The sequence below is a fragment of the Copidosoma floridanum genome, unplaced genomic scaffold (assembly GCF_036245765.1).
Source record: "Copidosoma floridanum isolate Cflo_tuat_1 unplaced genomic scaffold, Cflo_Japanese_pri ptg000005l, whole genome shotgun sequence".
Classification (NCBI taxonomy): Eukaryota; Metazoa; Arthropoda; class Insecta; order Hymenoptera; family Encyrtidae; genus Copidosoma; species Copidosoma floridanum.
Genome location: NW_028321882.1, coordinates 8,463,392 through 8,475,682, shown reverse-complemented (window position 1 = coordinate 8,475,682; position 12,291 = coordinate 8,463,392). Strand labels below are relative to the sequence as shown.

Genomic DNA, 12,291 nt, shown 5'->3' with positions numbered 1-12,291 from the left:
GTAGAACTTCAAGCAACACTGAGTGTTTATTAAACAGTTATTTTTTAACAGTTATTACCTTATGAATGTTGTTACCTTTTCTTTAGATCTTTAACTAACCAATGTAGGTAGTTATACTGTTTAAATTATTGTAAGGATTGAGTGAAGGATAAAAAAACAAAATTCAATATAAATCAAAATTTAGTTTCTTTGCACACGTGCTTTGGTGGCGTGGTACAAGGTAGTATGATGTAGTAAAATTATAAAAGTGACACCGTAGGGTGAGTACGACAAGCTGTAACGTGGTAATGCAGTAGGAGATAAATTTAAGAAACTCACTTTAGTGAAACAATTCGTAGAGTGCATAACAAATAGTGCAATGCGTTATGGCGAGATCTTGCAATCTAGTCTCTCCAGTTTGACCTTTCATGGACGATTTATCAAAAACTAAAGATACATCTAAACTCAACCATATCAAAATTTGATTTTTGTTTACAGTGTAATTGAATTATTGCAGCTGCAGCTCAATTGGGAATAAAGTAAAATGAAAACATACAGTTAATTGCTCTCAGCAACTTGGAAGGCAAAATGCCCTTGCACAGTTGTTGAGCAGTAAACTATTTTAAAGTACCAAAAAAACTGTTTTATTTAAGTAGTTACTAACTTGAATAGCTAATAATGCATTAGATTTAGTAGTTTATCGTCTGCAAAAACTTGAGATCGATTTATGGATAAGTTTTTAAAATTTTTACGATCAAATGAACAAGCATTTTTTTTTTTATATAATAAGAATTCTGGTAAGAACTTACTACAATAGCTTGCCAAAATTTCCCGATATTAATGTCAGTTAACTAGTTTACTGACTATCATCATGGTCTTTTTCACTGTATTATATCCCAATATGCTGGCGATAATCTCAACAACGAGTTTGGCAAGGCACAGTGCCATCTTCTGCTCACTTAGTCTCTCTATCTATCTCACTTCCTCCCTCAACTGACTGCTCTAGAGCTGAAACAGGTGTTGTAAGAATTAATAATTAGAGTTCAATTTTTTAACAATTTCATTAACTTAAAGTTTTTTTTTTAAAATAACTATTGCCTTTTTAGATATGTAAATATTACAATTATTATTACGTTCATTGAGTAAGCAGGATGAGGGTAAGTCGTGCTGTACAAATTTATGACTGAGATATTGCCCAGTTGTTACTGAATGTGTCGTCTAATCACCGGTGAAGGTATAGTGAGAGCTGACGAAATAGAGCTCACAAAAACTACTTAGTTTACTAGCAGAAACTTTTTCATACCCAATGACTTTAGGACTTTTGGTTGGTATCAAAGTTAAGGTTATTAATGTTATTTATTGTGAGCCATAAACTCAATCGTTGTTATAGGGTCTTAGTAGGGGGTATACACTAATCATCTGTAGAAAAGATTTTATTAAAAAAAAAATAATACTTATAAATAAAAAGTATTATGTAGTCTAAACATAGTTAAAGTTTCTGATAACAAACACTAGATCAGTTTAATTATCTATAAAATGGACTAAATTCATTAAATGAATAGCTATTTTCTCAGAAAAAGATGTATTAGATAGTTTGAGGATTTCAAATAATTAGTCACGAATTCATTAAGCAACATAATTTGGAGCTGAAGGAAAGCAATCAAAAATAAAATGACAGTTTAGTGAAATATAACCTCTGTTCCATTTGTTTTGCTGTTTGTCAGTAATAAGAGATGGCTCGTGAAATATAGCGATTGACGTATTATCTTATAAAATAGCTATTTAAGAACAAATTATGTTACACAGCTATAATATCAACATAATTTAATTAATAAAAGAGCAAACTTTAATTATTTATGAAATGCCCTTGGATTAGAGATCTGGGTAATATATAATTAAATATGGATAGTCAACTTTTGTTAGTACGAGTGAATTAAGCGATTGGTTAAAATGTTTAATTAGTATACAAATAACTTGCACACCACTCTTAGAGCTTTGTTCATTTGTTAATCATAACTAAGTTCACATAGACTGCTAAAAAAAGGTGCTTTGGATACTTACGTCTCTGGCGTAATATCAGGAGACGTTGGGAAAGATTACTACAACTAGCTCCAACGCTCCAGAGTGTTGTGGATTATCTCCTAATTACTTCGGTGCTACAAAAGCAGGCCAGAAAAATCCACCCTTACGTATCCAAGTAGTCACGCTTACTGAAATCTTATGTCTCGAAAGAGTTTAGCTCATTTGTCTTTTTAGGGCACTAGATCGTCAAACTACGTTAATAACAGATATTTAACAATTTAACAAAGTTTACTAAAAATAGCCCTTAGGGCTCATACAAATCTTAAACGATGCCTATAGTCAGAAAAAGACAAATTAAAAGAAAAATTGTAAATGCTTCAGAAGGATATAATTTTAGGCTTGAATAAATTGATGCCAAACTTGAATTGTGATTGAAACATCGGCGTAAAAATTGACAAATGAAGAATCTGTTAAGATGTTTTAATTATTTGTAAAAAAAAAACTTTCTGTGCATCAGACTTATTTTGTTGATTTTATTGAAATTATAAGACAAGACAAAGTTCATGGCTTATGACATGTATTGAAATTTTGTTTGAAAAATAAACTAAAACATTATTATGCATGTACATAGTAGACATTACTTTCTCGTAAAAAAAGTACTTATAATATTGTGGAAGTACATGGAAGTAGTACAAGTAAAAATATAATAAATGTCATATCAAGACAAATATATTTAGAAAAAAAAAAAATATTGGCACTGGCAGAGGAAAAGACTCCCGACAAGTGCTCAGGTAAGTGTCTAACAGTTACTTGGGTTATATGTGAAAATGTTTATCATCAGAGTGATTTTAACAAATTCCGTAGTGGTAAATATGTTAGTGCTGTGCTTGTCATTTTTCAAAAATACAAGGGCACAGATATAAATTTAAGAGCAGATACAGATGATCTTATTATCACAACAAAAACTATCACTGCCCAGTAGAAAATCAAACAAACTAAAGATTTAAAAGAAGAATTACTATCTTAGTTGGAAAATAAGTCTCAAGAATAACATAACACTACTATAATTGACTGTGACACAGAATATGATTTACCTAAGAAAGAGAACTGACTACTTTAACAATTTAATAAATAGATACACAAAAAAATACTATTTTAAAATGACTATTTAAAATACATAAACAAAATAAAGCGTAATTAAGTGACCAATGAAAATAAACTGTAAAAGGTTTTACCTCAAAGTCTGTCACTGATGCCTAAACTAAAACAATACCTTATTTAACAAGAATCCCTGAAAAAATGATAAAAACAAGCAAAAATGTAAAAAATAATTTGAATATGAAATTGAAGTAGCACGAATAATATCTGATGTATGACAAAAACTGTTTACATTCAAAACAACGAATTACTAATAAACTGTATGACCAAAAAATTTTGTATAAAATAGAAACATTACAAAAAAAGTCACTAAAAGGAGAGAATGAAGTTAAAATTGAACGACTGAACAATCCAAAAAGAAAAATAATTTGGATGGAAAATATAAATGAAATAAGTATGAAAGAATTTAAATGATATTAAGAAAAAAATATTTGTAAACATAAAATTATCAAAGAGAAAAATTCTACTATAGTAATAACGAAAGTAAGTCTAAAAGCTTACAAATAGATACGAGGTAACAACTACAGAGTACTTGTTGGTTATCACAGTTGTAAGACTTCTGGTTTGGTTAATTTTAAAGCATGCTATAATTGAGAAAGACTAAGTCACAGTAGTTTTAAATTCAATAATGAAACAGAATACCTTAAATGTTCCGAGAATCATAGGGTTACTAAATGCTAAATTGAAAATCTTAAGTGTGAAAGCTTTACCTACAGTTATATAAGATAGAAAACTGCTTACGACGTGAATTTTCAAACAAATGATTTTATAGAGTCTGCAATTCTACAAGACAAAATACAAAAACTAATAATTACAACTCAATTTCCCATGGAACCTGCAACGTGAATATATGGACTGGTAAAGAACCACAACGACTCAATAAGATAAGAAATTAACAGATTTCATTAACATCAACGAATTAATGCGCTTATCTAAAACAATGGAGCAAAACGTAAATATGCTTGATGACCAGCTGACGGAGAAAAAAGAACCAGATTTTTGTTACTGTGATATTAAGTCTGTTAATGAAGAAGTAAATAACAAAAAAAATATTATTCCTTAACATAAGAAGTTTAAATGCAAATTTAAAAAAAAATTAAAAATCTTTATTAACAGACTTAAGATGAAACATATTATGATTATATGTATGCTAAGTAGTATATTCCTGAACATTACTAACAATGTTACACAACAGTTGAAGGTATATTATAATTTTTAAAAAATTAATAAAGCTAATAAAGTAGTGGTTTATAGTAAAAACAAGAATAATGAAAACAATAAAAGAATTTAAATAGAAAAACTGCAAATGTTACATACTTAAATCATGCTGATCAACTTAATGAATATAGATGTAACCTTAATACAAACATGCTATAGTTCTTCTTGCCATTGATTTAATTTGTGCAGTGAAAATTTTTTTTTAAAATAAGAAATACAAAGAATCACTTAATAGTTAAAGATTTAAATATAAAAATAACAAAGTGTAATATAGTTAGAAAAGATTTTTTAAATAATCTAACAGAAAATACATATTATCCAGGTTTTGTTTATCTGACTAGACTAAAAGATTCTAGTATAACTGGCTCATGTATTAATCATATTTTTGTTAAAAACAATAACTTTGAAGGAAATACTTTTGAATCAGAACAACACATGCCTGATCATTATCCTTTGTTTAATGGAGTAAATAGATATCTGGGAATTATAGAACATACATAGAAATTTTATTTTTACTATGATCAACTCAAATTAATAGCTAATTTCTTTAAATGTAGTAACAACAAAAAATAGTAACGTCTCTAGGAAGAGTTAGATCCTTTATTGAATAATGAGGTCTTTTGAAAATTGAGAAGATTCATACAAGAAAACAAAAAATGATATCAAAAATAAACACCTAAAGATTAAATATAAAAATTGTGTTGAAACGTTAGGCAAAGTCATGACATAGCCTATGATAAAATAAAATGAAGAGATTGTCAAAACAAATAGTGAAAGTACTTGGAAGCTTTGGTATAAATTTAAGTATGAATATAGTACTACCAGTAACACATAGTTTAAAAATAGCAAACAGTAGCATAATCTTCATTTATTTGACACCTACAAATACTCATAAGGTCCAAAAAATCATAATTGAATAAAAAATATAAATTGTAGAATGGACAAAATAAAAACAAAAGGTCTTAAGTTATTGTCTAGGAATTTTAGTGATGTACTAGCTCTTATTTTTAACGTATGCATCGATAAAACGGTATGCCCGAATGCACTGACAATTAATAGTGTTCTACTTGTATAAAAGTCTAGAAACTAAAAAGAAATGTGAAGCTACCATTCTGTATCACACATGTCAACCATAGCAAAAATAATTGAAAAAATAACATACAACAGGTTTTTAAATTTTACATCTCACAATAGTATCATTAAAAAAAATCTATATTTTTATTAGAAGAAGAAAATTTAAAGATGTACTAAGTTATCTAACTAAAATAATGTATGATACCGTCGATAACAGTAGGCCAATTGCAATATTTTTTATTAATCTGTCAAAAGCTTTCGATACTGAGAGTCATACTTTTCTTTTGACAAGCTATATGAGTATGGTATAAGAGGTAATGCCTTTAACTTAATTAAAAGCTATCTTGACAGCATTCGATTAATTTTTTTGCCAAAGGAATTGGGAAACCTTATGATTTGTATGCATCCAAAGTATTTTTTTTGTATTATATTTCCACAAAGAGTTTTGTTGGTATATAAATTTACCAACAGTGAATGCTTTAGTAAGGGAAAATTGTGCAAGCTTTAATTAGTGAACACAACAAAATAAATAGTGTCAAAATTCAAAGCCGTGGGTGAATCATATTTTAATGGTAAAAAGATGAAAAGAAAAGTTTTTGTATCATATAGATCTTGCAAGATTTTTTGTTTCTGCAGGATTGACAGGAAAAAAAATAAGGAGAGCACTGCAATTTGATTCTATTATGTTCTGAAAACCTTAAATTTAAGAAAATACCTCATAGCGTATGTCCTTGATTCGGCACTCTTACGATGAGCTTTTTGAAAAAAAATGTTATTATTAGTGAAACCGTTTTTTAAAAATAATTTTATCTGATAACCTTATACGAGAGGAAGAGAATAATAAATTAAATTATACTTCTATCTGCAAATTCTAAATGTGTGTATTATAAAGTAAATAAGCAAATGAACCTTTGTTAAAAATTATGCATTTGTTTTATAAATTAATAGTTAATTTTTTTCTGAATTCGTTCCGAATCAATTTAAATGATTAATTCATGACCTGACGTTATTTTGAATTTAAAAATATATTTCTTGCTTCGAAATAAAAGCAACAAAACTTGTTTGTACTACGAAAGAAGTTTTTAAGCTTTTTCTAATCTGTATAAGCAAAAGGGTAAGCCCAGAATCAGGCTTATCAGGTTTGTAGTGAGATATGATAATAAACTGCCTTACTTCCTCCGTTTCTATGATAACATAAATGAGAACAATTAGAACTTATGTATAAATCGGTATTCTGACTTAAAAATATGTAGATAAGCTAGAGTTTTGTAAACAAATTAGCAATATTATAAAAGAAGAAACTTTCAGGCACCAGCACTAATAAACTTACAAATTAGTTATAATTAAATGATAAAAAATCATTTATAATGTACAATCAAGTGATAAATACCATTACTAATATTACTTATGTGTATGAAGTCCACCTCATTTCCTTCTTCGTAAAGTAAAATGATAAAAAAAAAGTATGAGCATGGGTGTGTGTTTAGAAATTGAACAAAAATGACTTACTTAGTCATGACACTATATACATATACTATTAAAGGCAAAGGATACAAGTTATAGAAATTACATTCGATGTGATGTAATAGCTAATGCTATCACGTCACTTCATAGTAATATGTTTGGGCAAGTCATCGACGATGATGGAGTCATATAATAGTTATAGTATACATTAACTGCCGGGACGAAAAGTAGCTTAACATAAATTTTGCCTTTTGAAATAACCTTAAGAAATCAGAGTTAAGCCTTGTTTCATCAGGGCCGTTGATTAATGCTATACATTTATTATTAGTACATTAACTAATGTGTGTTCTCAGTGATGTGGACTACAAGCCAAGAGGACAGAAAATGATTGAAGACAACAAGAAGAGTTGAATGTGTGAGATTAAGATGTGTGTGTAAGAAAAAGAAGAAAAACATAAAGAAGCTTGCTACACTTCTCAAACCAGTAAACAGTAGATGCTTGTGTACTTAAGTAAAAAGTTATTCTTCTATAAAATAATATGGTTGATAATACAATTACAAATATAAATTTACTTTTATAAAACGATATTGTGTACGAAAATGGTGCAGTTATCGTTGAATGACTATACCTACGTTTGTTGGCTGTGGTTTCAATAAATATTTAAATATTTAATGAGTTAACGATTACAAGCAATTTATTACGGCACTATACAATAAAAATAATATATAGACTGGTTAGTACAAGACTGTGCACTTTCATTGAATCTTCTGGTGATTTTAGAACAACTTCCTACTGCCTACGCTGATTACATCTGTAACAGCACGCTCACATCCATCACATACAATCCCTCATTTATTGCTCGTCCATATTAAATACTCAAAATATCATTGTATACAGAAAATTAAGAAACACTATTCAGTAGCATAGCTCTATTCAATAGGGTACTACTAGATGCCAGTGAACATTCCTTCAGGACGTTTATCAGACCTAGGTTTTTTGACAGATATTATTTAAGTGGCAAACGTGTATTGAAATAGCATAAGAAATATTTACAAAAATTGCAGGTTATTTGACTGTGCCATTATTTTAACTATGTTACGTTTAAAAAAATTGATTGTTAACATGTACCTTTATAAAAAAAATAACGTTAAACGGCATTTATATAATTTGAAGGAATCTCCCCATTTTTCGCGTACAAAAGATTACTTTTAGATGAACCTCTCAAATTTTCAAATAGACCTACCTGTTGGTTTTAAAATGAATTTAGAAAAAGAGGATAAAGTGTACGTAAAAGTACGTATGTAAGTATATCTAACATGAGAAATACAATTGCTAGCTTTACTGCACACATTAGCATTCCTCAGATTCGTCTTACTTCTCTAAACTTTTCCCACAATAATTACGTAAAGATCGTTTCTAAGTCAAAAAATTACTTGAATTACGAATAAAAAAATTGTAAAAAAATTAAACACAATAACAACTAATTATTGTGTTTGTACACTATGAAAAAACTTTTTTTTAATTTTCGAGAATTTAAAAAAAATATGAAATAGTTTTCAACAATTATTTATTTACTTTAGAAGTAACAAATAAATAATAAGTAAAAAACTATTTATTATCATAATATAAGAGCTGCTCTGCTAATGTACACTAATTTCAACATTTTCGAAACATGTACCTGAAAAATGTATTTCATTATATAAATTATCTATTGATTTAATGTATAATGTAACCAAATGAATTGTTACACAGTAAATAAAAACTTACGTTAAGAATAAGCAACGAATTGTTAGACAAAATGAAGCAATTAAGTTTCTCATATCAGGCACAATTATAGCAGAGTTGGTAAGGATCTTGCTTAGTATAAAGGGGGTCAAGGGTTCAAATCTCTTTAGAGATTCTTTTTTTTTTAAACTAGTTAAAAGAAAGAGAGGTAAGATTAATAAAATTCAAAATAGGTGGTGTGGTAATGTGATGTTGCGTGATATGGTCTACAGGAAGCTGAAAGTATGTCATGGAGGAGAAGGTGAAGTGGAAGAATCAAGAAAAATCCACTTCCGTCACACTTTTTCTCGAAGTCAAAATCTAAAATTGTTGATTTACCCTCGCGCAAAACGCACCTATAGAAGTATAACTTCAACAAACCAAAGGCTGGGTTATCGTATCAAGAATTTAGTTTTAAAAATCTTTCACTATTTACCAGTTCTAAGAAACGTTAGAGACTTTCAGATGCAAAGGTAGGGGCATCCGCACCTATTCAGGCTGTCTGCATAGCAAAGCCAGTATTGCAGCAGGTATCAAAGGGAGAACAAAGCGTGTAAGTGAGAGCTAGGTAGATGTTTAGGAAAAGTGACAGGTGAGAAATAAAGCAGGAGATAAAAATAGATTTGGTTGTAAATAGAAGAGAACAGCAGAGATAAAAAGATAAGTGAGTAATTAGAGACTGGTGTAATGAAGAAGTTAGTCAAAGATAGGGAGAGGAACCGAATAGCAAAAAGAAGAGCAATAGCAGATTGACACTCTACAAGCCATTTATATCATCTCACTGTTTTATGCCCTTATCAGCAAATAACCTAATAAGCTTCTCTTACTATTTTAAAAAACTTCCTCCAGCCACCCTATAGCTGCATCTCTAAATATGGCATTTTTAATTAATCTACTTTTTACACACACCCCCTCGCAGCTTTCTTAATAATCTCACCTCAGCTTACACATAATTTTGAAGCTCACTGTCTAAGTAACACTTTAATATTAGTTCTAACCCTCTTAAGACATTTGTCACCATTTTCTTATTAATTATTGTATCCATATAATTTGTTGGAACTTTTTAATACCACTTCTAAAAAAATACTTTATCATCTTAGTCTTTTTACTTAAATCCTAAGTATATTTAATAATTTCATTATCGAATATATATAAAAGCTTGATATAATACTTGTATACTCAATCAGAAAATATTAAATAATCTCATAGAATACTTAAAATGTATACTTTGCTGGTCACCGCATTAACCACGGAAAAGTATTAAATCACCTGTTCATCTTTATAAAAATATGTTAAATACTTCGATGTAGCTCACCATTTTCTTTCAAACCAAATAATAGGCAACGTGCAAAAGCAACGAAATTTTTGTACGAAAAAAACTTTAAATTATTTGAAAACTTGATGTTCATACTTTAATAAATATGAACTCATGTTTGAGTTTAATGGTTTGATGTTACAAATTAAAATTTTCTTATGACAACCAAGTCTTTCTAGTATACAAAACAAAGACATAAAAACCATTGTTATCAGTAGCAGCGAAAACTACATAACTGATTTTGCTAAGATTTAGTACTCTGATCCATGAAACTTCCTAGATGGTTTTTGTACAGTTTTCATCGTAAAATAATGAATGATAATAGCAAAAAAAATTCTTAAAAATTTGCAAGAACACACTAGCTTTCCACTTCAGATTAGTAGAATTATTAAAGTGGCGTAGAAGTAAAATCGAAGCTACTTGCATAGTAAGTAGGTCTGGTTATAATGTCCCCGAAAAAATAGCCGAATAACACTGGCGTTGTCCAGCAGGGCATCAAAAATAAAGTTGAGTCTTGCAGCTGGGTATCTCAGCTAGTGATAACTGTCTCCTCCAATGAACAAACAACTTACGTTGAATTCTATCCTTAACCACCAAGATCAACGAGTGCCAAAAATAAAAGGCATTCTGAACTCCCACATCTCCTGCCTATTGCTAGGAGACGTCTAGTCAGAACACAACTTTCCCTGACAAGTTGAGGTTTCATGGCCTTCTTCAAAGAACCCTGATGTTACCAGAGCAGATAATGTTATAACAGTAAACTAGGAAAAACAACCCTCAGAGGTTAGAGTAGCAACATCGGTTAGAAATTATATCAGCTTCCTCGCCAGTGGTTCGTCTTAATAGCGTGCCGATGAAATAAGGCTTTCTCTAGGCCTGCTTTCCTGACAATCAGTGAGTGGTTATTTACCTAGAAAATGACACGAATATAAAATATTTTTCGGCCAGTGGCATGTCTTCCTTAAGAACCGTCTTTGTATGCATAAAATCTAGGGTTAAGAGCAAACTACTCGCAGCTGGCTCCCCATCATTTAAAATTATGATAAGGTGTCTTTTCAAAATCTGCGCTTGGTAAACCTAACAGTAAGGCTATAAAGGAGAAATAAATTTGAGCAAACGGGATAGTCTTTCACATGCAAAAACACGAACCAATCTTCACCTACGACTGCTAGAACAACTGAGTTCCACAATAACAAAAGATGCTATGAAGACGTTGCAAAAGATTACTATAACCAGCTAAAATTATTTAAAACGTTGTGGTTTTACTTACGACCAGTCTTGTGATATAACAACAAGCCAGATATGATCTTAGATGTCCTGGTAGTTGTATTTGCTGAAAATTTCAGTCAGAGTAAGGTTTATCTTACCAGTCCTATTCAAGAAAATCTGAAGATAAACTTTGTTACCGACAATACTAAAAAAAATACTAGAATAAAAAAGTTCACAAAAAACAGCTGATAGAGGGCTTGCTAAAATTTTTAACAATTCCGAGAGTTGCATGAAGCCAATTAAAAAAAAATACCTTAAATATTTAAAATGTATACAATCGTAAGCGTCGAAAAACTGACGTAGAACATTCATGAAGATTAAAACATTATTGTAGAAATTAACAAACAAATAATCCAATTCATAACAGGTCAGCATTTCACTATAACACGAACGTTAGTTACTAAAATCCTTCAGCCATCTAAATAGATTAAATAATAAGTATTTCTTTTAATTAATGTGCTTAAAGGAAAAAATTTTACTCCTTGATTTTGTTGCTCTTGAAGTAAAATTAAGTTATAGAAATAAAAAACTTTAGATAACATAATTTTAATCGAGTTCAAATCTTGTAAGCTCCAACAAGTAAGTCTCTATATTATCTTTATAAATAATAATAAAAAAAAATCTTATCAATAGCCCTTTTCAGGGCCCAATACTATCTTACTAATGTATAAAGCAGAAGCGCTAAAACCGTTGTAATCGCTAACCGCAAAAAATACTGAACCGATTTTGTTGAAATTTTGCACACTGATTCATGATACTTCCTAGACGGTTGTAGTATAGTTTTTATCTTATAAAATTCAATAACACTAGCAATAAATGAGCTCAAAGTTTTGCAAAAATACGCCAGCTTTTCACTTTAGTTCAGTAAAATCCGCTAGGTGGCGTCGACATAAAATCAAAGCTACCTGCAACATAATTAAATAAGTGTGGTTATAATTGGCTGAAGCTTCTCCATAGTGTTGTAGTCGAGCTTCAGCAACTCAACGAGCTGTATTGAGAATGCTAATAATAGTCTTGCAGCTGGGTA

The 12,291-nt window shown here is 29.7% G+C and overlaps 1 protein-coding gene across 1 annotated transcript; it reads left to right on the top strand.

Annotated features, from left to right (window-relative positions):
• Positions 1–1,130: 1,130 nt before the first annotated feature.
• LOC149375671 (uncharacterized) lies at positions 1,131–3,840 on the top strand. Its single transcript, XM_089598088.1, is given in 5 exon segments — positions 1,131–1,136; positions 1,370–1,383; positions 3,288–3,555; positions 3,667–3,673; positions 3,755–3,840. Coding segments are annotated over 5 exon segments (381 nt in total).
• Positions 3,841–12,291: the final 8,451 nt, after the last annotated feature.